Below are 27,312 nucleotides of genomic sequence, written 5' to 3'. Positions count from 1 at the left end.
AAGTTGCTGGTTTCATTCATTGTAAAGCCAGATTTAATACTTTAGTCTCACTTTAGTTTCTGCAAAACAAAGCTTTTCATATATTAATCCTTTCTTCACACCCTAATTTTTCTTCCCAGCAGATTATAATTTTAACAAGGCATTGAGTGGAAACGAACAGACAGGCCACGTACCTGCAAGTGCTACTTTTCTGCATGACGTCGGCTCGATGATATCCAGAGAGTTTACAAAAACCGTCATTACTATAAACTACAGGCCAGTCCACAATCTGGGCATTTCCCAACAGAAAACTGGACTCTAAAAAGAGAAGAGAGAGAAAGGGCTGTTGTCAGTGGTCAAGTACATGCCAGTCCTCCTTGTGTTAGCCAGCAGATGCAGAGAGTTACTTATGTTGGCAACCCCCATCACGCAGAAATTTGAGAGAGAACTGAAATCAAAATGAGGCATTAAGAAGGAAGTATTAGATCCTGATGAAACAGGATGGCTTCTAGTAAAATAAGTAGCTTCTTTCACTCCAAATACCAATATAGGCACCAACTCCTTAACAGTTCAGAAAGGATTCATGTATTCTCAGCCGGATATCATTTGGTTTGGTTCTTACATGTAAAAAAAGACACGTGTCTCAAATTTAACCGTACACTGCCTTGCAAACTGAGTTTTCAGTGCTGAACCGGTGCCTACCACTGGCAACGTCTCTCCCCAGCCGGGCCAGCAAAGCCTGTGCCTTTCCCGGCAGCTTCTCGGCTGTTTTGCAGGACGATCCCAAGCCGCAGCCCCGGGACGCCGGACGGGGAGAGCCGCGGGCGAGAGGGAAGACGTGCCCGGCGGTGGGTGACCCACGTCGCGCCTAGGCGAGCCGACATTAGGCAACGCATCGGGAGATTCAGGATGATCGGGGAAGCAACGAATGCCAACGGGACTTACAGGTTGAAATAACACAAAGCAAACGTCAAACTACAGTTGCAGTCTGGCCAAAAAATGCCAACAGGTGGTTTGGGTTCATCCTCGTAGCACGTATCGATTGTCGTAAACATACAAATACGGGCAGGGAATATTCTTAGGAGGCTGAACTCAGGTTTAAATATTGCTTCAATCATCTGTTCTTTCAGGCAGTGCCTGCACTTTATATGCATGGACTGGCACCAACATGCGATGAGCTAGTCCTAAAATAGTTTTATTCACTCGTTTGGAACCATTCCTCCAACACTGTTTTTAGCAAGGCGCTTCTGAAGAAGGAAATACTCATTTTCCTTAAACACAGCGTTGGGGTATTTTATGTTCACCAACACCACAAACATTTCTAATTTTGTTTCCTAAGTAATATTCTCCCCTAGTGCATCAGCTAGTACAGACTCCAAACTGTAGTCTCTGACGATCTTCTGAGCTTTGTTTATGTGTACTTTTAATTTACAGCATCACTTTTGACTGTAGCTGTGGAACTAGTAGGTAACTTTGGCCCACTCACTGCTAAAAAGCTATTAAAATATAGCTGCTAAAAATCATTGCTATAAGAAAATAAGAGCAGAGGTCCCTTTCATCAGTTTTTGTCAGAAAATTTTAAAGAGAATTTTCACAAATTCTCTTAATACTTGAAGAATGGTTATGCCAATTACTTTTACAGACATATTACTCAGGTGTACACACATCCATTTTCATAGAAAAATAACACTGGGTTTGTACGAGCTATATAATGCTCTGACTAGAGTGTATATCATGCAAACATTATTCTGTTAAACAAGGAAAATGTACCCAAAAAATGCTATTTATTTCTGGTTTTTGCTTTATAAGCACAAATTTAGAAAAAATAATCGGCGGTTATTGGATTTTCTACAGAAAAGTAGATTGAAAAAAATATTTAAAAGCTAACGGATGTGAGAAATAGAAGCTTGGATTTTAAGGAACGTAACGCTGAAGTTCAAATCTTTTATTTGAATTGAAACAAACAGTTTTACAGTGAAACGCCAGTTTTAAAAATCTGCCTTTCCACCCAAAGGGAAGGAGATGCACGCTCTACAACCACCAGGAGACACCGAGGAACGCGTCCACCTGAGCACTGCATAAACTCTATCACCGTTTTGTTCCGCCCTTCTACAGACCTTGCTACAACGGGGACTTGGCACAGATTTCCTCAGCACCAGCACAGCGGAAATACCATATCCAGGCGAAATCCTCATTCCCTGGAAATCAAAGCGTTCGATAGCCTGAGCTCCCACTGTATCGACACTCAAACATTTCTGCCCCTTTTACTTTCGCAGAGGTATCGGTCTTGCTTTCCATGCTATTTGCACTCAGCTTTTCAAGTAGAAATTTAATCTTTGCCCTGGTTGCTCGTTCTCTCGCTGTCTGAGCGGATGGTGCTTTTGAACCCGCAGCACTTGGCAGGGGGGCAAGACATGAATTCACTCAGCCAGGACGATACCCCAGGAAACAGCAAATATTACAAGTCCTCTGGTCAAAACCAGGTTTGATTTGGGAGGAGGAAAGAGATGTTTACTTGTGGAATTATGTTCCCCCAAAGTTTGGGTGCTTGCCTATAGACAAAACGAAGTGGCAGCCTCTGCTATTACAGAGAGCCAAATTCCCTCCGGATGCCGGGCAGATCTGGGACGCTTGCCGGAGGGCCCACAGTCCATAACAGGTAACCCTGCTTCCAAGTCTCCCTGTCTGGCAGATGTAACCTTGACTGTATTTTCCCGTGTACTGAAACGGTTCAGCAACATCGGAAGGCAGATGTTGCAGCTTGCAGAAGACATATGGCATACAATGGTTTGCTTTTCTATATTTTGTGTATTTATACTTCTTTACAGCGGAGGGTCTTGCAATACTTGATAAGGCATTCATTAGGCTGATCAAACCCACCAGACAAAAACATAAAATTAGAAAAAAAAAGACACTAAAAGTATCTTGATAGATACTAACGTGTGTTAATAGATTAGCTCAGATACATAGTATGTATACTAACAACTTGATCAGATATTAGAATATGCGTTTTCCTTTGTCCCCATAAATTTTCCTTTAGGTAATTTACTTTCTTACCCTTGTTTCCTAAGCAAGCCAGGCTTATTTGCCCATGCTCAGCACGTGAATACGTATGTGCGTCCCATTCCAATTGAACAAAAAACCTTGAATCAATGTTTGCATCTTGTTAGACACGAATGAATCTAACTGCAGGCACAAAGCCATAGGAATCCATGTTTCATTAATGCCGCTGCTCAGTGAACAGCTTGCTAAAATTTAAGGAAGAACGGGTGAGTGTCTGACCCTGGGGTGGGGGTACAACGGCTCCTAACACAATCGAAAAAGCATTAGCTTGTCCATGGTGTAGTATACAGGCCCTTTTATTGTGCCCCCACGTCTCAGCATCCATCTGACACCATGCCTACCCTACATTTTATCAGTAATCACGTTATTTTCTCCAACCGAGGCACACACAATAATAATTCATTATTTCTATGATTTCTCCAGATCAAAACTCCAGACAGGTTTAACTTAACATTAGCCAGTCTGTATCTAGCTGTAAACATCCAAACCGAGCATTAGTGACACGAAACTATGAAAGAACTGTCTTTTGGGGGGGGGGGGGCATAAATTCTAAAAATAAAATACAGTATATGTAAAAAGCTGACAGTTATTCCAAATACAATAAAAACTGACTAGAGTGTAGGAGCTATGTGTCATACTTAGGAATAAGTAAGATAAGGTATGGGTGAAGTGGGCTCCACACGAGCACTGCCCGTGCTGTGGGTGCACGCTGACTACACTTGCACACCTGTAAGACTTCTTCTCTCCAACAGACGAGAGCGGCGTGAGCCCTTGAAATATGAAGCATTTCACCTTATGCAGAAAGTGGACTCACTGCTCACACGCTGCTGGAGAAACCAAAGCACAGCGTTACCTGAGGGCACAAATTTGTACTTCAAAACTCTAGCACAGCGCAAAGGGACATGGAGGAGTTTTTGCTTTGAATCCTCTGCTGTGACTCCCATATGGTCTAACACATCTCAGCTTTGGCATTCCTTTTTATTTCTTTTGGACTCAAACCTTGGTCAACGATAGAGACTCCTCAGTGGAGGATACAAATTTAGAATTTCTGAGTTTTGTGTGCCTTGAGAAGACACTGTGTTACATAACCTCATCAGTGATGACCACTTGTGGAAGAACATTGCTGCAGTTACTTCCACAAAGGTTGGGTCCTGACAGCCAGACCTGGACTAAAACGGTCTGCACGCCCTATTTCTTTACTTATACAACTCATTTGCATGGTTTCTGTGCTAAGAAAGGTCCATCACAGATGTGTCTCAGATTAAGATTTCTGTCAATCTGACGGTGGGAAATTCTGCTCTCCATGTGATTTCTAGCTGGTTGCTTGAACTTGGTGCAAGAGACAAGGATAGGGAAAGTTTAACTCCCAGGACCAAAGGTGAGTCATGTTCCCTGTTTTAAGCACAAATGCGTGTCCCTCCTGGCCTCCTTTGCCACCAGCTCCAAAGCAAGGAGCCCTCGGTCAAGGATACTTTGAAGTCCTCCTGTGCTCTGCTGCAGTGACCCTGCAGCGCACAGTGAAGTCCTGTGGCAGTGGTGCAGGCTCTCCAGGTGTCCAGGCTGCCCACAGCCTCCACTATCCTGCATCCTGCTGCTCCTCCATCTCTGTCCTGTCCAGCAATGCCTCCTTCTCCCTGCTAAACAGTCAGTGACCCCTCCCAGGTCATCCAGCAGCTGTATTTCTCTGCTCCTACGAGGAGGAACTGTCTCCTGGTTCCAAGAAAACCCCTTCATGCCACTTCAGCTCTTCATGAATAAATTAGAGAAAGGATGAGAATTTCCATTTATCTCTAATTTTGCCTGGGTCAGTCTATACTGGCAGGGAAGCAGGACCCAAATCCATTAGCAAGCCCAGACCTGCTTTCAGTCCCCAAGGGCTTAGCACCTTCGCACGAGCCCAACTCTTCATTCAAGCACATCAGCCACAGAGAAAGACAAGTGTGCTCCAGCACTGCTCCCAGGCTGCCTACTGCCTTCCTTCTTCCCAAGCTGCCGTGCTCATTGCAAGCAGCAGGAAGAGAGGCATCCAGATCACAGCCTCTGCCCCTCACAGCAGCCCGGGGACATCACCCCACCTGTGCTGCTGCAGGTAGGCACTGACCTCTCAGGATGCACCTCCATTATCAAACCCCAGGTTCACTCCTGTTCCTCGAAGTCCCCCAGTCGCCCACACTCTGCACTGGTTCACTCATACCCAGGCTCTTTTTTGGAGTGAGCCAGAGGAGATCTACACAGCCAGTTTCTCCTAGAGCACAGGCAGGAGCCCTGTGCTGCCCCACCGAGGACTGCCCTCAGGGCAGGCATCTCCTGCAAGACAGATGCAAGCTCAGACTCCCTGCACAGGAGAGGCAAGCGGTCCTGGCCTGCCTAGGTCTTTAACAGAGAAGACTGGCACTTTGCACTTCCTTCAGAAGAAAAAGCAAAGGAGCCAACAAGAGAACTGCAAATTGCAGGGCAATGAGCATAGCAAGGACAGTGGCACCAGCAATTGCGGCACACTGTTGTCCTGTTGTATTCAATACACAGGAGCCTTATTCTGCAAGCTCTTTTTTTTTTTTTTTATTAAGAACATATAATTGGATGTGTTCTCAAGGATAAGCATTTGTAAATGAAATTCAGCTACTTATAACTGGACAACACAGAATTCACCCACCATGCCTACACCTGAACAGCTGAAGTTACCCACTTTTTAAGTGTAGCACGACTTCACTGAAAAAACGGTATCACAGCAGGTGTTGTCAAGGACAGCTGAAGTTATGGATGGCAATGCATAAATACAGCTCATGTTCTGATATTGGTAATTTAAGCCTCAGTAAAACGAGTGCTGTGGCCCAAAAAGGAAAGTCTTCTCTTTCCATGTACGACAGCACACAGCTTCCCAAATACTTTACTGCAGAGGCTGGGAGCATCTGCCCAGGCACATCTGATACTGGCCATTGCTGAACGCAGGATAGTAAATCTGACAGACCAATGGTCTGATCCAATGTATGAAACTCTCTGCACCTGTGATCCAAATTACCCTGTGGCAATACATCATACTCTGAAAGGATTAATATGCAGCTGACTTCAAAACTTCCATAATGATTAGCCTGAAATCTCTAGCAATGCATTTATTCCTGCTTGGATTTTTTTGATGCACTGAAAATGCATTTCTACTTTCCATTCCCTTAGAGATAAAAGTCAATTTTTATTATTTCTAAGGTTGTCTTGATGCCACTGCCTTTACCAATCATTTTCTCCACCCCCATCTTTCCTATATATTGCAGAAAGCCCCAAGCACACCTCTGGAGGATGTATAAGTTTTTTGACTAGACATGTCTAAAACACTGGTGTCTGTCTATAAGGAAGCAGGCAAGCAGGGCTCAGAGAGTGGACATGCCTGTCCCAGAGTTGCTAGATTCATCTTAAGAAGTCAGCAGGCATTTAATTAGCTAACATAATTCACCCATTTACAAAGTTTAATACAGATGGCAAGGAACTGTGATATTAAATGCATGTAGTTAGCAAAATTCCAGATTCGGAAAACATAATTGAAGCACACAGTTGTGAAAGACAGTGTATTTGCTGTTTCCTGTGTTTCTGTTTTGCACAAAGGCTCTTTCCTACAAAGGCAGCCTATGTGGTAGAGCAGCAAGCTTTTAATCTTACTCTATCTCGCAGTAGCTAATATTCAACACAGTACTGAGCCTTGTTTTGTTGTTAAATGACCACAGTGTGCAAGCAGTTTTTAACCAACGAAATGCCCAAAGCAGTGTAAAATTCATGTTATGTAATCACAGGAGAGCAAGAACAGCTAAATCGTTTTAGGAGATATGTCTAGCCAAGTGAGAAACGTTGTCTCTAATCATCTTTTTCCTCGAGAATACTCGGTATGACTTGTAAACAAAATTGTTTAACTATCCATTTCGGAATTCCATCTCTTCCCAAGAAAATACACAACTGATTTATTTAAGTCACCTTTGAGAAGATGTTTGAAAAGAAATGAAGCAGTAGCAAAACAAAATTAAGGGGGGAAGAAAAAAGCAACATTTCCATGCAGGAACAAGTTCCTAACCCAAGCGATTTTACATAGAGCTGTCCTCCAGAATTACTGCCCTTCCTACAGGGAGCAAGTGCAGCACAGACCTGACAGGCTGCGTGAAATGCTTGCAATTTGCCTTTCTTGCTAATGCTCTCTTATAAAAGTCCCCAAACACTTCAGCTGCTGGCAGCTGACTCTTTCTATAACTACACAGGGTTCAGTGTATTCCCGAAATCTTCCTGGAAAACCTCATGGGGCTCCTGGGGGGGGGGGGGGGGGGGGAATCCTAAAAGAAAATTTCTCGCTCTTGATTTTCTTTTAGCTTTTCTAAGCAAGTCTTTGCCCTGGTTATTACACTTCTACTGACGTCTATATACAATGAATCCAACCACATGCTTAAGACATACTACTCCTGACAGAATACAGCAGAAAGTCCGAAATCCACGGGCAGATCTGCATGGGCACTGCCATCCAAAACCCAGCCGTCGCAGGCGCCGGCGTCCCTGCAGCTCTGGAGCTGTCTGTAGGCAAACCGCTGTGCTTAAAGCGGCCACCTCCACTGGCACTTTTTACTCCTTGCTATAAAACCACATTGCTCTCTAGCAAAGCTATTATTTCCCTTGTGTCTTTAAAGCATGTAAGACATCACTGTCATCCAATTTATCCAGCACATTAAGCTTTGGTTGCCTGGGAAAAAAAAAATCCTTCATAGAACAAACTCTCTACATCACCTTTCTGTACCACTGTTGTATTTATTTAATACTTGTACTACAAAAATGCACAGAGGGCTAAGCCCAGAGCAAGATGCCACCATACTGACTATGCTAAAATGATCTAATTCCTGCCCCAAATAAGTGTTCCTCAAATAAAACAGAAGATAAGTAATTCAATGTTGGCTGAAATATTAAATCCACGTATAAGTCACTTAGCTGGGAACACAGCAGCTTTCAGCAATTTAGAAAGCAAGCACAAGAAGAAAGATTACAGTCTGCCTGGAATTTACCTTCTCAAAACTTAAAAATTTAACTTTCATCATTCTCAGCGTGTAATCCCACGAACAGCTCAGTCCTCAGCCTTTACTGCAGGACAACTTCACTGACCTCAGGAAGAGTTCAAAAATCAATAAGGACAGGAGAGCGTCCCCATGAGCTGCCCAAGAAATGACATCTCATACAGTTCTGATCACAGATTCTGATCACATTCATTTCTCCTAGCGTTAAACTGATCCTAACCTAGCCCGGTTAGGATCTAAATGCTAAATGTTGCCACTGAACTTGTTCCCTATTAAAATGTCACAGAGCCCAGCATATATGTAGTGAGACTAAATTCAAACTGGAGCACTCTGTAGCTCTCACCAAAGGCAACAGGCACATCTGGGGAGCACTGGGAAAAAAAATCAGACATAGATATATAAGAAAGGGTGCTAACCTCCTAACTTCGCATTCCCAGGTGATAAAATTGTGCTAACAGTAATTGCTCAAACATGGGGTCGCGTCTTGCAAAGACTCTGCCCATGCTAGCCACGGCTGCCGCTTCACAGAGCTGGGCTGTGTTTCCAAAACCCTGTTTTGACAGAGAATTGCCTGCCTCTCCCGTGCTCCGCTACTCGTGCGAATGACCGGCAAGGGGCTCAAGCAAGACACCACGCACGGGACATTCGCAGCCCAGTACTGAGCTCCTGCTTCAGCCAGGTCTTCGAAGGGACAACTCACAAGCCCGACCCCCCCCAGCACCAAGCGGGGATGCAGAACTGGGACCCGGGTATCCCAATTACGCAGGGCTTAGCATCCCCGAGAGCCAGTCATTCTCCCAGCGCGCTGATTAAACAAATACCAGACTCTCTCTGAAAACCAGAATACTCGCTCCAAAGTCTTATTCCATTACACAGTTTTATCAAACGGGGAAAATATTGTTTTCTTAGCTTACCAGGCAAAAACCTGAAAATGCAGGTTAACCACCAAACAGTACCCTGAGAGAGCAGGCTAATTAAATGCATTTCCGCAGCTCACTTAACTTCCTGGCATTATTCTTTGGCCGTGTATTTCTTCCAACGGTAATAACAAAACTGGATGTTTGCTCTAAAAATCAATAATTTCATTTTTTCTGTTCTCCATCAGATTTAAACATTAACCTGGGAATGCAACAACACTTACAGTGACCTCTTGTGGCAAGCGCTCGGCTTGTGTTCAAACATCACCCAGAACCGAAGGACGTCTCTCCCACCACCACATCCCACTGCCAGCAACATGCTTAGAAAAAAAAGAAAATACTAAAAGCATAAGACCTCTATTTTATAAAGTAGCGGATCAGATCTCAGTGAAATCTAGCTACTCCTTTACCTAACAACATGGTATTATTTGGGCTTCTAAATTAATACAGTGGTGTAGAGTTTTCATAATTAGTTTTTAATAAAAAGCATATAAAAGCAAAAGTTTTAGGCCTTCTAAAATTGCCCCAATTTCAGCAGGAGTCAGATATGCTTAATGCCTCAGGATTCAGTCAAATCAATCAAAAACACTGGAAGAGGAAGGAAAGGAGGACACTTGTCATTGAAAACTACTCACAGATTTCATCTAATACTGCTACCCGGTGTAAGAATTCACTTTGCATTGATTTACAAATCAGCATGCCCCCTGCTGTCATTGAAATTTCAAAAGCATCCCTGTGCCTCCAAACACCAAACAAAGCCCTAAAAATATAATCTCCTTGGTCACCCCGTCAGTAACTTCCTTGTAACCAACAGAATTGGAGAATGGAAACATTTGGCCCAGGTTTTACAGGTTCTTTATGCAGAGGTTTAGGTAACTGCAGATGTCCAGGATTCTGCAGAAGATCCCTCCTGCATCCCACAAACTTCAGGTAACTCATTTTAGAGAACTTTCTCTCTGCAGCAAATGTCACTTAATTTGGATCAGATGAAAATCCAGCTTGTTTCAGTTTGGAGGAGAGGAGCCTCCATAAATCATGTCCAGTAACAAGAAGAAACTATGTTTTGTAACACTGCATGTAAGAAAACAGGTACACCACACGGGCTAGTAGGAGGGATGGCAGAAGACAGCAGGCAATGATTTTGTTTATAATAGCAGTGTAATAAAAATGAAAAGGTGTCTGAGCGCTACAGATCTCATCACATGCACTTCCCTCCCTCTTCCTGGATCCTTTTGCCCATTGAAGCCACGGGTAGCCAGCAGGACATAAAGCTCTGTCTTAAGGAGTCCATTTGCATGAGCATGGCATTAAACTGTAAAAGACCAGAAATTAAATCTTAAATCCATTAAAGCTCATGGTAAAATTCACAAGGATGCCTAATCGAGCAAAGATTTCAACCCCAAGTGTCAAAATACACTTGTACAAGACCTGAAAGACCCTTTTCCCAAGGAAGCTTCTAAGAGTTATCGCAGTAAAAACGATAACCAATAATGACAACTGTTATCATATTTATTTTTCACTAACGTACACCCTTCTTTCCAGGCTGCTAGCGCTTTTTATTGCATACTGTTGCTAAGTCCCAGAGTTACCCTTTTCCCAAATTCATCCTCTATCACAAAGGCCCATTAGGCAGTTAACACAAACTTAATGCTTTGCTGCTAGAATACATGAAAGGTGAAGGTGGGCAGGCCAGATGGACACGTTTCTCCTCCCCTATGCATGCAGCTCAACTCCCTGGGTCTCTCTGCATGCGGGCCAGGACCACGAAGTCCAGCCCTGCACTAGAAGCTTGCCCAAATCTGCACCCACTTCCACCTCTGCAACGCTGAGCTGAGGTCAGTACCAGCAGGAGCTCTGAATACACACAAGAAGTAACCAATAATAACAGTAAAAATGGACACATACTGATGAGATCATCTTAGGAGGAGAGAACATTGCCCTAAGGAAGGCCATTACTAAAAGCCCAAAATCCTAGCGGCAGGAAAAGGCAGCCACCTTGATGTAATTTAATCTGGTACTCTAACAAAACATCTCTTCCTTCAGCTTCGCAAAACACCTGGCGAGCTTAAGAACTAGGGCACACTGAGTGAGACCATATCAGTCTTTGTGAGCCTTGGATCAGACCTTTACTCAATGTATTTCTACTCTGCTCTTGAGCAAAAATTGTACAGGGTGCACTGAGATTACCCTGAAGATGGGCCCGAGTGCCCCAAGGGCTCGTGCCTTCTCTCCAGCCGCAGCAGTCGCTCTAACAACGGACCGTGCGTATCCCTACAGACTCGGTCTCTCCCGACAGTAGAGCACGGCCGCTGGGCGGATGAACAACCCGCAGAGGAGCACGGTGTCATCATCTGCCAAGAGGCGCGTTGGAAACCACCTGGGAGAGCAACGCGGTGCTGCCCAGAAAGCAAAGCAAGGTGCTGCTCAGAAGGTGTGAACTCGCCTGCGACAGGGACCCCCAGAGCAGAGGGGCACGAGAGTCCCACCAGCACCTCCGACTCTTTATGAGCACTTCTCTAATTTAACCTAATTTGTAGCCAAAGCTGGGGTGAAAAGGAAAGGTTCACAAGATGTCTAAACAAAAAAACACCTAGTTTGCGCTGAAAATCAGATATACAGTTGTTTTTCAACACCAGGTCTAGGTACCACGTTCAGTCTGTGCACACAGTTCTCACTCTGTCGGTTCCAACTTTCCACATTTAAAAATAATGCAATTTTATATGTAAATGTTTTGTTGTTCAGATCCATCTCTAGCAACTCGGAGTAATTCGGTCTCCACCTGTATTTTATTTTGAAATCTGTTGCTTCCATTTTGGACCTGAAGAACAGCTTATGTGCCCAAATACCTGTCTAATTTTTTCCAGTTGTACCTAATAAAAGATATTAGCTCTATCTACAAACCTTCTCCTGGTTGTTGAGAAGAGATTTATGGCCAAGAAGTGCGATGGGATTGCATAAGCATGAGAAATCTCAAAAATGGGTATTCTTTAACCAAGAAGAAGAAACAAGGGCTTTTGTTGAGGAAGCTGAGGATGTGTTTTAAAAAACAATCATCAGTCTTTTCTTTATGCTGTTCCTCAACTTGACTATGAAAAATCTCTTCAAAACTGATGAATCCAAGCATAAAAAGCTAAAAACAGTGCTTCTTCACACTGTACACAGTCAGCAGACCAAATCCTTGCCTTTTACTGAGTACTGGCAGGATATCCTTGAACCAGATTTGCTCTATTGAATACCATTAAGTTTGGATTAAACAGTGCTGACTCCAATGAAAATTACTGTTTCTAAAAAGCACAAATGAGGTTATATCCTGGATGACAAAAATAAGGTCAAAATCACATTTTAGGGCACAACACTGACCATTTACATGAGTAAGAAACAAATTCCTAGTTCATTCTTCACTTTGTTGTCCAACGGAGCATTTCTGATTCTCTGTAGCATCATGCTTAGGTATCAGCAGGGGCAGAGAAAAAGAAGAATCAGTGACCAGATCAGCATGATTTTAATGCTCCCAAAATTAGGCCAGATTAAAAATTGGAGGGGATGTTTTTAAAAGTATAACGTTCAAAAGCCTTCTGAGCTTTTCTAGTTTTTGACATCTCAAAGCTTTACTGAGCTTTCACCAGAGAGGATGTGATTTAATTAGAGCACGATACAAAAGCCTGACACTCCCAAATTGTGTTCCCAGTTTTGCCACGGACTCTCTGCATGACCTTGGGAAAACAACTGAGATGCCCAAGCTTCAGTTCATGCCATAGTTTTAAGAACAGGTTGACAATGCATCTGTGTGTCCTCCTCTACAGCAAGCTGTGAAGTTTAATTACATTCCAGCCAGGGCTTTGAAGTTGTCAGAGGCAAGAGTGCTACATAAACCCCTACTAATTAAGCTTGCATTTAATATTCTGGTAAATATATACACTATTACAAGAAACTCTAGCTTCTAGAGATCCTGCAGCCATAGAGCTTGACACAGAACCAAAGCCAACCACAGAACTGATGCAGGCAACATGAGAGGGAGAGGAAGCCCAAAAAATGGTTGATGGCTCAATATAAGGCTGGCATTTTAATACTCAACATTTTAAAACAAATTCCAGGTCCTGTGGTGCTGGTCCCACTCCTGCTCTCCTGTGGAAATCAATGAATCACTAATTCAATACGTGACATCAAAATCAAGCCAGCACACCAGACCACATCAGTATCAATGTGAGATAAATCCAGAACTGTAAAACAGAAAGGTGGAAGGGAACATTTTTCAGTAGTATTTCACATCACATTAGTGTCTTGGTTAATAATACATATGGCAACTTTTTAAAATGCTCTGTTCTGCCCACCTTTCTGATTTATGCCACTGGATGCGTGCTGACATAGCAGTGCTCTGGCATTGCAGGGCTGTTCTTAACTTGTGCTGTCCGAGGAGAAATCTCTCAGCAGACACGAAGTTGAGCTCCTTTACCAGACTTCATTTGTGCAAATGCTCATACGCTTCAGTACATCTATGCCAGCGCAAAGACTACACAGAAAAGGAATGCAAGTAGCACAAGACTTGGCCAAGGCAGCATCTATATTAACACACCTAGAGGGATGGTCTGCAATCACATCATAACTTTAATGGAGCTGTAAACACTGCTCTTGACCAGCACTTTGCCATGGACTGAAAGGGTAAAATGAATAATTCTATGTCCATGCAGTCCTGAAACAGTCCTGTAACTACTTGCCTAACAGCAGAGCTGCAGATGTGCAACTGCAGACAGCTCTTTACATATTTGTTTAGCCAGAGGATTACCATCACCCGAAACACACTCACTCCCTTATCCTCTCCCTGGTACCTGTGCCACACACTTCAAGTGCCACAGAACTGTAAAGCCGAACGACAACGGTTGCAAACCCAATTAACGGAGAACGAGAAGGTGGAAAACCGAACTCAAGAGTGAGGATAGAGATGCATACGCGACGCCTGCCACAAATTTGTTAAAGGCGGCCACGACAGCGATGTAAGAAGTTCGGGCAGACAAGGAAAGCAGCGGGGAGGGCAGGCAACAGCGGGAGAGCGCAGGCTGGGCAGAGCAGCGCTGCGCACCCACAGGTAGACCGGGCTCCCCGGCGGGCAGGGCAGCGGGGGCGGCTCCGCGCCGCGGGTGCGGAGGGACGGACGGACGGACGGGCGGAGGGATGGACGGACGGAGGGATGGACGGACGGACGGACGGACGGACGGACGGCGGGGATCTCTCACCACTCGAGCGCCGGACGATGTTCTCCAGGAAGGTGTTCTGCGGTGCCACCAGCCCTCTCTTGCCCCCCGGCATCCTGCAGAGCCGGGCTCGGGGGCCGGCGGAGCGCGGCGGCGGCGGCGGCAGCGGCGGCGGCGGCGGCGGGGGGGGGCCGGCGGCGGCTCCTGCGCCCGGTGCCCGTGAGTCGCGCAGGGGCGGCCGCGGCCGCTCATGGTAGTGGCGCCCCCGCGGCGGCTGCAGCGCGGACTGGGGCCGCGCCGCGCACGGCGCTCGCCGCGCCGCCGCCCGCGCCCCCTGCGCCTGCGCGCCCGCCCCGCCGCGGAGCCGGCCGCGGGCCGGGGGGCGGAGCGGGGCGCGGGGCGCGGTGCCCCGCCGCCCCCCCCCCCCCCCAACTCCCCCGGTTCGGCGCCCTTTTTTTTTTTTTTTTTTCTTTAAAGCCATTGTGAAGTTTTGTCTTGGCCACCTGGAAAAACACAAAAGCTAGAACACGACGTTTTCGTAACGTTTTAAGCCAGGACTCTCATGGTTTCAGCAGCTGGGTTTGGGGGGAAAAAAGGACCACAAAATGCCCAGTGCCATCACGGAAGCTGGCTGCGCTGATAAATATTTTGCCCACAAGTAACTAACATGAAGTGTAATGAATCTCCCAGCTGCGGCGGGTGAGAGAGGTAGACGCCAAGAGGCAGATTTCATGGCCAGAACCCTCTTTTCTATCATTTTATTCTGGGCCCCAGGCCTGCCGTGTCTGTCCTGTGCCAGGGCCCCAAAGGGCCGAAAGAGTCAGTGCAGTGAGAGACATGGCACGCTCATTCCCATGAATGCGCTTCCACACTCCCGAGCCAGCTGCACCTCTCCCTCCAGCCAGGTCATCCCTTGGACAGTGTCTTTAAAGGTATGGACAACAAAATCCTGGGTGGTGACTCTCCGCCTGGCACTTCTGCCTCTGCTAGTTTTTCACCCAGTTAGAAACTAGAAAGAATCATAGAAAGAAACAAGAGATGGAAAATAGCTATCAGTTTGTCTAGGCATCCCTTGCTGGTGCGAGAGGGTGCCCAGCAGAACGTGTCCCAGGGTGCTGCCCACTCCTACTGTCTTGGCTCAAGCAGTAGCGCTTCTCCTGGAGGAGATTATTCCGCATGCTGTGGAAAAATCAGGAAAAAAATTTTTTTTTTGGCCTTTCACTGTTTTCAGCACCCCCTCCTTTCCATGCTTAGCCCTTGGTCCAACAAGTCGCACTGAGGTCACCTGAGCTCCTCTGCTTAAAGTTAAGCACACATTTAAAAGCTTTGCCACATCAGGTTCTTTTACAAGAGGAGCGGCTCTTTTAGCTAGAGTGCCAGCCGCAGCCCAGCAGACAGCTGCTGAAAGAAGAGGTCTGGTTCTGTTTTCATTTAAACAAATGCAAATCAGGAGCAATTCCATGACAATCAGCTTGCGAATGCTGATATAAAACCAGCTTGAGAGTTGAACCAGACCCTATTTGTCAAACGCTTATTGTTTCCCCACCAGCTCTGAAATTTTCAGGGCTTTCGGAAGAGCAGTGTGGTTTAGAAGATGCTCCTGCTGAGCTCTGCCCCAGATACAGGAAAACCTGGCTTCTGGTAATTGGCATATAGTGTGCAACACCTTCATTTCAAGTAAGCGATAGCCCTTTAAGAACATCTGTGCATAGGCAAATACTATGCAACTGATCTGTCTATAGCATTGCCAGGTGGTCCTTTGCTCCTAGGCCAGTTCAACCCCATTTGAATTCTGCTACTCATTTCCCATCCTTGTTCTGAAATCTAGAATTGCCTACATAAAACTCCACACACGCATCTTTTGAGTACTGCAACAAAACCCTTTCTTGTTTACCCTTTTTCTACATAGCATCTTCATCTTACAGTGGCAGTCACATCCAAGAGTCAATCCATCCTCCCTGCTTCATGTGCCCCACTCCAAATCTCACTTTTATATTTTGCTACTGTAGTTCCAGTGGCACTAACTGAACAATAAGTTATGGAGAGACACAAGCTCCAAAAAATACATCTTTAAATGTCACAGCTGTCTGGCAGGATAGAGAGAGGGCAGGATGTGTGGTGGGGTGCTTTCCTCCTTTCAAGTACTTGCATTAAGGTAGCAAAAAAATCTCTAGAGAACACCTCACCTTTTCCTGAAATGCTGGATGAGGATAACCTTGAAAAGAAGAATCTGGCAGAGAGGAAAGTAAATTGGGAACTGTAAAGAGCCTCTTGTCTTCTTGTGGGTGTCTTCAATTATACTTGGAAACAGCATCAAACTACCATGCAGGAAGCCGTCAGAAAGGTTTGAGGTCAGTGTAAGTGGGAAAGAGGCAGCTAAACAGCTTCTTCCCAAATCAAAAACTCCCCACTCTCAACCAGCTGTTCTTAAAAGGGGCAGAAAATCCACTGTGATTCCTAATACATTGTCTTGCCCAGAATAGGTAAGACAACACAGTTGGCGTTTTAGGGAATTAATTGTTAAAAAATAAAAAAGATTCAACCTCAGAATAACAACATTCCTGATGGAAGATCAGAGGGCCTGGATTCCTAGTCCTTTCCCCTCAACCCCAGTCCTCAAACTTGATTTCTTCAAGCAAAGGAACAAGATTTCCCAAATGGTGCTAAAAGAGAACAAGCACATTGGAGTACTGGGGTAAAAGAGTAGACACCATTCCTTCCTCTTTTACTTCACCATTTCTTTTCCTCTGAAATTTAACACACCTGCTTGGGATGCCTTACCTCTTTAATAGTATTTCTAGAACAAGCACAGTTCCCTACATCCACTGAGACATGGGAAAACATCAACTTCCACAGCAAGTGGAGACAGCGTGTGTTATAAAGTTTAACTACCTCAGGTGAAGAGCTGACCCTTTCAATCTAAACCTATAGGAGTGGGTTATTTTACTTCAGGGAGTACTAAAAACTTTAGAACTGGTTCTTATCCACAGCACAGACTTTAACTGTATCTTCCATGAATTTTATGAATTAAAGAATCATCACCTTGGACTCCAGGGGCTCCTAGAAGAGGAGAAAGCCATAGAAAGTCATATAAGCAGGTCATACACTGTTCTTTGATGATCCACTCCCAACGGCCTGAGTCATTAAAACATACAAGCTACTGAACCTAGTCACAACATTGCCTTTACTTTCAATGCTTATATGTAATAAGGTGAGTCAGGTTCCCTGGGAGCGGTATGGGCACCAGGCAAGAACCACCCACATAGGTTTTATAAATATTCTTTTGTGAGCAGGACTGAGTGACAGGATGCACTTGGCAATGCTCAGAGCTGTTTTGTAACCCAGCTGCACATCAGCACACAGAAGACTTCCCATTCTAAAAATAATAATCAAGGTGACCACAAGTTATTGTTATGAATAACACTATTAGTACAGGTCACTCTATGGACATTAAAACCAGCAGTGCTTGATTTCCAATGAATTTGTGTCTCATGACTTAGGGGTTTTATAGACTGTTGAAACAAAGGCTCAAATGGGAGACAGATGCCAGACGTTCAAATGGGAGGTGTTCAAAGAAACCTAACTGCAGGAAATGCAGGTAGTTTGCTCCCTTAAACCAAGAGAATCTGCACAGAACTGTGACAAAAGTATTTCTTAGCATCTAACAAGGCATGAGCTTCTTAAATTTCCCCCGTGGTTGAGGCACTCCTGCTGTCACATACTGGAATGGGACAGCAGGGGAGCTTGTACTGCAACTTTCTCATCTTCAGCAGGGACAAGTATAAGGTCATTCTCTTCTATTGGGTCCAAATAAACACTCAAGAAGTGTGCAGATGACTCGCTGGGAATCTGTAGGATGCAAACATCTCTGAGCCCATTGTTCCTTCAACAGTCTGGTGAAATCAATACTGGGGTCAGAAGTTACTAGGGGGATGTCAGCAGATAGCCTTGTAGATGTGGCAGCATTTCTCCACTTTTTTGGACAAAAGCCTTCAGAAAGGAGTAAAAACCCCTGCACATAATAACAGCTTGATAATACTAAGAGCACAAGATACAGAATATATTGTCATGTTCTGCAGCCCTCATCCAGAGCTCCCATGAAACCAGACGCCCAGCTGGTGGATGTTAAGATGGCTTCATTGATTTTGTCTGGTACTTTGGTTTCCAGCAAGTTTTCCTGTACTGATGTAACAGTGAGTTTTCCTATAGCTGCCTTTCACAGACCGTCCATGGAGAAACATGTCCTGGAGTGTTAGTGACAAAGAAACATGGGTCCCCTTGAAAAGAGGTAAAAGAACAGTGCATTTTCTCATTGTCAATTAGTAACTAAGAATCCTGTAACAGCTTCCTGTAACAGGTGAAGATAACCAAATGAATGGAAGGAAACCATGAAGAGTCTTTTCTCCACAGAAATGCAATGCAGAGGTGGTTTGAGACCATCTCTGAGTCCAGGAAGGGAAGCAGAGGTCTGTACCTAACATGGGCAAGACAGGCAAAAGCAGCATTCTCCAGGTAGAGTTCCAGGAGAAGTAATCAAAAAAAAGAAAAGTTTAAATATTTATGAAAAGTAATTGCTATATACTCCACATGAATTGTTCATGATTGCTTATGATACATCAGAAATGTAGTTATTCACATTCTTTGGAAAAAAAAGGGGGAAGGGGGAGAAGTTACGCTTTCTTTCATATTTCTTTATTTTCTACTTTCTACCCCATTAGAAATTTGAAAGAGTGGTTTGATGGACAAGAAGCCAATAAAAACCTGAAAAAAATTGTTGGATTTAGTGTAAAAACAAAAACTGGTGGAAAAATATTGATGAAGCTTCATAACCAAAGCACATGGTGGTATCTGAATTGGTACCAGTGAGAATCTGGGACTCTGTTCATTTCCCGATGCTGTCATGTTGTGCAAGTAAGTCTAGACAGCTAGACCCAGAGGTTATACCTCTCCTGTCCCTTAGGCAGTCCAAAGCAAAGGGATGCAGAACTTGCACAAAGAGGCAACATTTGGAAAAGGTTAGATAGTCACACACTCTAGAATTAGGGAGACTGAGGGCTTTCAGTGTATCACGCACCTCAGATGCACTCAGAACGGTGCTCAGTGAATGGGTGACTACTCAGTATTTCCCCTTTATACTTCTCATTCAGCTTGTGGCCCTGTGCCATATTCCCGGGACACCAGCCAAACTCCACTCCAAGTATGGAACAATTAGTTTCTCCATGAGTCTCATCCCTAATTTCCTGGTGTTTCACATGCATCAATGAACTTCTACATTTTACCCTGTCATCCAGGGATCAAACAAGAAACTGGGACACAATGAGATTAAGGTCAAAATCATCTGGTAATTCAGAGTGCCCAACCTGTGACATCTGGGATCCAATAGCAGAGGAGGCTCACGTTAGTGGACGATTACATGTCAGTGTCCACTGACTTCAACTATAGTAGTGAGAGCAAAGCACTTTTCCACGTATTACCTGCAAGCTTATGGAAAAGAAAAGAAAAAAAAAAAACACAATAGAAAGAGTGGATTACTGGAGAGACATTAGGTGTGAGTGACTTGCATGGCTTCATGCAAGAGACCTGTAGCAGATTTAACTATGCCAAGTGTACTTTGCTTTTAACATGAGACTCTTTTTATAGACCTTGCCTTAGTGCTCCATACTTTTCATTTTTTCTAACAAGTACACCAAAAGCACTAAAGGCTGTGACCTTCTCTGCTGTGCAACCAAAGTTGTATAGAAGCTGCGAACAAGTGGGGGAGATGTATATACACACCCATACATATATACATAAAACATTATGTGGAATGTAACGGAAGACTGTCACAATGAATATATATAAAGGGCAGAAGCAACCGTCATTTCAGCGTTGCCTTGCTTTGGAGTACTTGACTTTGTAACCCTAACTTTCCTTTTTCACAGGCTTTCTTAAGCCAGAATCTGATGCTTGGAAAAAAGCCTTTAGAATGTTGTCATCTTATTCATGTTGTTTTTCATATTCCTTTACCTGCAAAGTCTATGCTTCGGTTATCATCAGTCCAGCTGTGGAGACATCACGGGGGCCATAAAACCTTCCAAAATGACCTAAAATGAGATCTATAATGTAACAATGCCGTGACTTTCAATGTCCATTATCACAGCACCAGCCAGGTGCTGCAAGGCCAAAACCGAGACTCCTGCGGACTCTGGCTACGCTTCACTGAAAAGCAGGGAACTTCCTTATTTCCAAGGGAAGAAAGTTCCTATTCCTAGCCCTGCAAGGAAAACAGATTACAGATGCTGCGGCATATTTGTGGGTAGAGAAACAACTACTGTGATAGGAGTGAACGTTTTCCCTATCTTTGAGACTTTCAGGAGCGAAGAGGTGGGAGGCGAGGAAAGTCCTCGGGGGGTTAACCTACAAACCCAACGTACCAGTGTCATGGGGTGGCAGCTTACAGCTGCCCAAGAGGTGAAGTTGGGGACCAGGGCAGATCAGAGTCAGTCACAGGAGTCAGTGCTGTAAATGGCTGGCGGTCAGCGAGTCAAAAGGGTACCGGAAATAAGGGAGGAAAAATGATTCCAGTATAAGGAGATCAAATGTCAACCGTGCAGTTAATCACTAAGAGCTCTGATGGGCTTGTGGCCATTTCCCATTCCAGGGTTTCTTCCTGAGAAATAAGGTGATTGGAACCAATAATTTCGTGTCAGACTTTTACAGAGATAAATCACCAGATTAATTACAGAAAGCCAAGAAAAACAGACTGATGTCCTTCTCCGCTTTTTTTTTTTTTAAGGGAAATATTTCTATCCACAAACAGGTAATGCCTGAAATAACAACCATGTGAAGAATTCCTGTCCGTCAAAAAAATCATACTCTTTGGGTTGTTTCTGCCAATAACTGCATGAGCACAGAAAAGATTTAGAACAGGCAACAATCCCCAGTTGCTATCTTAGAAAAGACACTTTGTGTTCGAAGCACTGTCCAGCTAAAAGCACCTCATGGAAGCATCTTCCATTGCTCTCGGCCTTTCTGACTAATGGGGCCTGAATCCAAAGTCACGCTGTTTGTGGCAAAGGCTATGGCTGGCAGCACAGCCCGAGACAAATCCTCATTCCTTTTCCTTCCCAGAACCGGTGCACGTTATTCCCACCTTCAGAAACGCTTCTGGCCCCTTGTCTGTGCAAGAACCACCTTGAGGTTCTGGAGTCTCTTCTGAAACGGGCAGGAGCTACAGCAAAACCTTCCCCAGAGCTGGAAGTCCACTAGTTTCACCGCACTTAAATGCTACAGGAATGTCTCTGAGAGCTTGAGGATTGTGCATGAAGTACACTAGAAAAATCTCAACACTTTTTGGCAGCTGAGGCATCAACATAAATGGATGACATGAAATTGTCCTGAAAATTATACACTTAAAAAACAAGAAATGCTTTAAACACAGCGTTTACTTCTAAGATAGACAGTCTAAGTTAAGCTTTTTATATGTTGTTGGTAAAATGTTTTAATAGCAGTGATGCAGTTGAGAACAAGGATTTTTTTCAATTTTAAACACATTTATACACACTTATTTAAGAAAATTGCCTTTGGGAAGGAAATTGCTTACACTGGAGCTTAGCTCAGCAGTGAAATTTTGTAGAAGTTTTCATTAAAATTTAGCAGGGGGCTAAATTTTGAATTTAAACATACTTGTTATTAAAATTTGTATTATTGAAAAGCCAGAAAGTCTCAGCAATGAAGGTACCGTACCTACATCTGTAAAGAACCTTTGGCTCAGAGTTTGAGCTAGACAAAAGACAGGGGAAAAATGCTGTTCTACAGATTGCAGATGGACGTGGCAGGCTAGAAAGTATCTGGGAGAGAACCCGCGATTGGACTCAGATCCTCTTAATGCCAGCCTGATGCTTCCCACACCTGCCCAAACTCCTTTTTACATAAAGAGAAAGATGGCACCGGATGCAAGTCAGCACCAATGTGTGCTTGCATGCTCTTTCTCTTCACAGAGGGAAGTCTGACATGGAAACCTTAATTTCCAGTGTATGGGAAAGCAAAATCAATCTCCCATGGCAGCATCATGTAACAGAGGAACAGATAACTCATATCATTCTGGAAGGCAGCGGACTATCTACCATGTATCTACCTTTCATATTCTTCTTCAAGTTACAGCTAACTACAGCACAAAAATAGATTAGTGACTCCCATTTCCTAACCCCTAAGCCAAAGATCTGCAGGATAACGATATAGATTCTCCAATAAACAGCTACTTCAGCAATATATTTTTGCACCAGTAAAGTTTTCCACTGAGCCCAGTGCTAATGTGGTCTATGCACAATTCAGCTCTATGGGCTTGGGATGGATGTTAGATGGTTGTCCTCTTTTGTCTTTAGATTAATTCTGTGCAAGTTTTCACATTGATTTTCACTGAAGCAGAAAGAAGTCTTTAAATTGGTATTTATAATATTGACTCTTCAGATAAGTTAAGAAACTTAGTGTGGAATTGCCTTTTCTTGGTGCAGTTAATCTCAACCCATCAACTCCCTGGCAATGTTTTCTTGCATTAAGTTTTATTAGGATTTGCTGCTGGCTCTGCAGAAAAGATAACATAGACACAAAAGCTGCTGACACACAAACCTTTCATAACAAGTAACACAGCTGCTACTCCAGCATCTCTTTAGAAAGCAGTAACATCTTACATGACTAATTGATTAGCATGGAAAGGGTGTCCCAAATTTGCTCTTCTATTGGATACGCAGAATAACACAACTCTTCACTAACACAAGCAGGTCCAACAGATGCAATCCTGTTTAAAATGCAGTTCAGGCTGAGTTGAGTATTGAAGTGCATTCAACTCTGCTTTACAGGAAGGAAGGATGTGCCAGGGCATTGACCAAGCAAGTTTCAAAAAGTCTTTCCAGGTGATCTGGTTGCTTCCCTTAAGACTACAAATATGCCAGCTAAGCAATGTAAGATAAAACACACTTCTGTTTTTATAGCGGTGGCCACACTGAAGCCTGCAGACCCCTTACTGCCTGCAGAGCCTTTGTAACCCATTTAGTGGCTCTCCATGATGATGCTTTGGAAATCCTGATCACGACCTTTAAAATGCACTAGCCTATACCCACAGCAAACTTTCAGGTTTTGAAATTTTACAGACAAGTTACCCTCCAGCAACATCGGCTCACTGGTGTGAGTACCACGCAGCAAGAGATTAGCGAAAGATCATGCAGCCTGCAGAAACTGTGCCCCGGAAGGACAGAGGCAAAACTTACTCCGTGACTAGCAAGTAACTCAGCAGGCAGATTTAAAATGCAGATGAGGGGGAGGAAGAGATGAGGACCCCCACCTCACCCCTCATTAACTGCTCTCCTTTTCCAACTTACAAAGTGCTCCCGTGTTGAAGCGGCTCCTGGGCTGGGAAGCTCACCTACCAGCATTTGGACTTGAGCTGCAAACAGTCACTGTAGACGTTAAGCAGATAGGCAGATATGCGCAGAGGTAGGAGCAGATTTCAAGGGGAAGCTACGGAGCAATTACCTTCTAGAAACTCAGCCTTTGACGTCTTTAAGCATTTCATTTACTTATGAGGGCAAATCTATAATCTGATACAAGCAATTCAAACTAAGCCTGCTTTCTGTGTAGTGCATTGAAAGGAGTCTGGCCTGTCCTTCAACTTCAGATATGGCACTTAAAGGAGCCGTCTCCGAGCCCCGTTCTGGGATGTCTCCCACAACCTATTTAATAATGCAGAGATGTCTGCTAAGATCCAACACACAAACCGAGCAAAGAGGTTGAGGACCAAAACACCGGACAGCAGCAGATCTAATGCACAAATATTCATGCCTTCCTTGTGATTCCTTCCAGCCAAGGAGGGTGCGATATGCTCCATGACCCTCTCTGACCCAAATTCCCATGCAGGGAACCCAGAAGGAGCTAAGCCCCTGGACCTAAGGGCAGTGGAGGCTGGTACATCAGAGCAACCCTGGCACTGCAGAAATGCTGTTGGTAGAAATTCCCATTTCCAACAGAAGACTTTTGGGTTAGGAACGCCAGGGAAGACATTGGTTGAACGCATGTATTTCTTCCTACGAAGGCAGACACTTAGACAGCATATGAACCTCTTTGCTTCAGGCACCATCTGAAGAGAGCTGCCAAAAACTGTTCCTTCTGCTATCACTTTCAGGTTTACAAAGTTATACCCATTTTTCCTCAGCCAACATTGTGCTTTACTTTAAAAACTCTCTTACCTCTGCAGCAACCGCTGCTACAGGACTGGCAGCATGCACCTGTATCCCCTTCACCTTCATTCTCACTAGATAAAACCAACAGACTCCCTTTGCTTTTTTTTTTTTTTTTTAATGGTAGGGATATTAAGAGGCTCTGGGGAATGGAAATATTACATGCCAATATTCCAAGCAGAATTTTTCTTATCTGACCATGGGGGAAAAAAGCATAACTGTTAATTCACCTTGAAAGAAACTGAAGTTATTAGGTTATTTAAAACCCATTTTAACATAAGGCAGGTAATTAAATCAGCTCCTCAAAACTTAGAGCATCTGTGCATTTTCAGCTAATAATGTGTTTTGACATTGCTTTATGGAAGCAATTCTCCTCAGCTGTATCACCTAACTGTGTTTTAACATCTACTTCGAAACCTAATACTGTATTATGTATTCTCAAACACAGCTCAGGTTAACCATAGACTGTAGAAAACAATTCACCTAAAACAGCTATCCAACTGCTTGAATGTGACAGGAGCAAAGATCAGACTACAGTTTTCCAAATTAAAGTGTGAAGAAAAAGAGTTCCTTCCTCTATAACCAGTGCTATAAATATCAAAACCAGTGTCTCACTCTGAATGTATGTATGAATAGTCCCACATACGGGAGTACAAGTGAGAGGTTATAGCCACAATAATTATCACTGTAATAAATATTGCTTTCATGTTCAGAGACTGCAATTTGTTTGTGCTGTGCCTCCTTACTAAAGTCCTTTGTATTCAGGAATCAACTCAGGGCAAGGTTTCTTCCATAATGAAGAGCAGCAGTTGACTGCTGCTGAAGTTAATTTCTATCACAAAAATATAATTGCAGCTTTACTTTAATTTCTTGTTAGAAAACTGGAAGTCATCAAGACCAAGCAATTTGCACCAGAAACACTTAAATTTCTGTGAGCTGCAGGTCGTACAAAAACCGCACGGATCTATCAGTCTCGCATCTCTTCATTTTAAAATAGACAAAGGCTACACCTAAAGAAAGTAGAATAGGCTTATACAGGTACTAATTATAAACCTTTTGGAAAAGCAGAGCCTAGTCCTACTCTTTTGTAGGGTATTAGGATTCCAGTCTTGCTGTTTTCAATCAAGCAACTTAAAGATTTTTCTCTGCTGAGAGCAGAAATACACTTTTAATAAGCATAAACCTAATGCCCCCTATTGGTTACATATAGCTAAAGAAAATAGCCATGTGCACATAAGGATTCTTCTGTATCCTGATGCTGACAAAGGCATTATACAGAACAGCTTAAATTTTCACACAGGCACAGAGATTATACTCCAGATTTACCTGGATGCACCTCTGCATCCCACTATGTGGGAAGCTTCTGTGCCTACAAAAGTAGCCCTAATCCCAGGAGGGCTTTATAACAACCTGTCCTGGAGGCACAGAAACCACACGTGCCAATCAGAAGTCGTAAAGCCTAGAGCCTCCTGGTTTCCTGTTAAAGCAGGCTGAAAATACTAGTTTGGGGTCAGATAGTTAAAATAAAAAAACTTGGGTTTTTCAGTTTTTCTATAAAGCAATTTGATAGTTTCTGAGGAGACAACCAAACTGGAAAGTAACGATGTTTTCAGCCAGCTCAGTTTTCTGTGGTGGTTCTGTCCTAAATTTGGAATTGCCCCTTTAAAAAAAACCCTCAAGAAAAAGCAAAAACAAATGATCAAAATGAAATGAAGCATTTTTTCCATACAAAATGCGAAACACCTTTGACTGCCAGTGCTGACATGGATATAGTTAGGTTTTCGAGGCGTGCTGCACCTTCTCCTATTCTTCGGGCGCGTGATGCTCAGGGCTCACCAGAAAGGCGATCCAGAGCCGGGTACCAACATCCGCCAGCCTCACCGCCACCTTCCAGAGCCACGTGCGGTCTCCACCGGGCAGGTGGCCAAACCACAGCAACAAAGCAGCTGGATGGGTTTTGTGCTGCGAAACCGCAGCAGAAGCAGCCACAGGAGGCACAAATCCCGGTCCATGCCCTCACCCTGCCTCTGGAGAGCCTTCCTCCCGCAGAGGAGTAGCCTTGCCTCTCTCCTCGGGTTAAAAGCATGCAGCGACACCAGAATTAAGCCTGAGAGAGACAAAATAAACTGCATACGAAATGACAGAAGATGAAAATGCAGGGGGGGACGCCAGGAGGCGTTTTGTGACTGCTGGTAGCCAAGTAAATGCCGATTGCTTCGGAAACGCGGTTGCGCCTCGGGTTCTCCCTTCACCCTTTCTAAGGAAATAAAAAAAGCAGTCACGTGAAATAAATACCCAAATCAGCCTCATCTCCCTCAATCACACCATGCACAGCCTAAACCACTACTTTCGGCTTGTTCTGTTTTAAGGACAGCAGAGTTATTCCTTGCAGCTGGTTGCCTTAACCCTCCACAGCTGGCTGGCAGAGCCGCTCCTACGAGGAGAGTCACACCTTGGCCCTGGGGAACTAGAATTATTATTATTAATTCTAATAATAACAGGAGCTGCCTCCCAGCCTCAGCAAGCCCCGTGCTCCAGCAGCTCCCGGAGCCATCCATACCCATCCAGGGTCATGCATGTTGTGTTGGGAAGAGGGGCAGCCGGCACCGCTTTTGATATTGCACCCTGGGGGAAAACGCCTGAATGCAAAACCTCTGATCACCGACCCTCCAGACATGTCCATCCGCTGCTGGATTTGGCCAAAGCCAGGCTTCAAGACAGGAGTTTCCCAGTTCCCCATCTCTGGAATAGCTCGGTGAGAACAGAATAGGTCCCTCCTTTGAATGACGAGTGATAAAATGTAGCGTTTCCTTAATTACATCAGAAGAACATTGAGAAGGATGGCACAAATGGAATTATGGTATAAAACACAGGGAACTTACAACCAAGCTTTAAGCAGTTCTTTATATCGAATCCGGCA

At 44.2% G+C, this 27,312-nt stretch overlaps 1 protein-coding gene across 1 annotated transcript in view; it reads right to left on the bottom strand.

Annotated features, from left to right (window-relative positions):
- Window positions 1–14,433, bottom strand: part of KCNH5 (potassium voltage-gated channel subfamily H member 5) — a 161,594-nt gene extending 147,161 nt beyond the window's left edge. The window contains 3 exon segments of the mRNA XM_067295644.1: window positions 174–297; window positions 14,224–14,368; window positions 14,371–14,433. Of these exon segments, the coding sequence (XP_067151745.1) occupies window positions 174–297; window positions 14,224–14,368; window positions 14,371–14,433 (332 nt within the window).
- Window positions 14,434–27,312: the final 12,879 nt, after the last annotated feature.

Source organism: Apteryx mantelli, chromosome 4 (assembly GCF_036417845.1).
Source record: "Apteryx mantelli isolate bAptMan1 chromosome 4, bAptMan1.hap1, whole genome shotgun sequence".
In the NCBI taxonomy this organism is placed as follows: Eukaryota; Metazoa; Chordata; class Aves; order Apterygiformes; family Apterygidae; genus Apteryx; species Apteryx mantelli.
The sequence above is the reverse complement of the archived record's forward strand: the minus strand, read 5'-3'. Positions and strand labels throughout refer to the sequence as shown.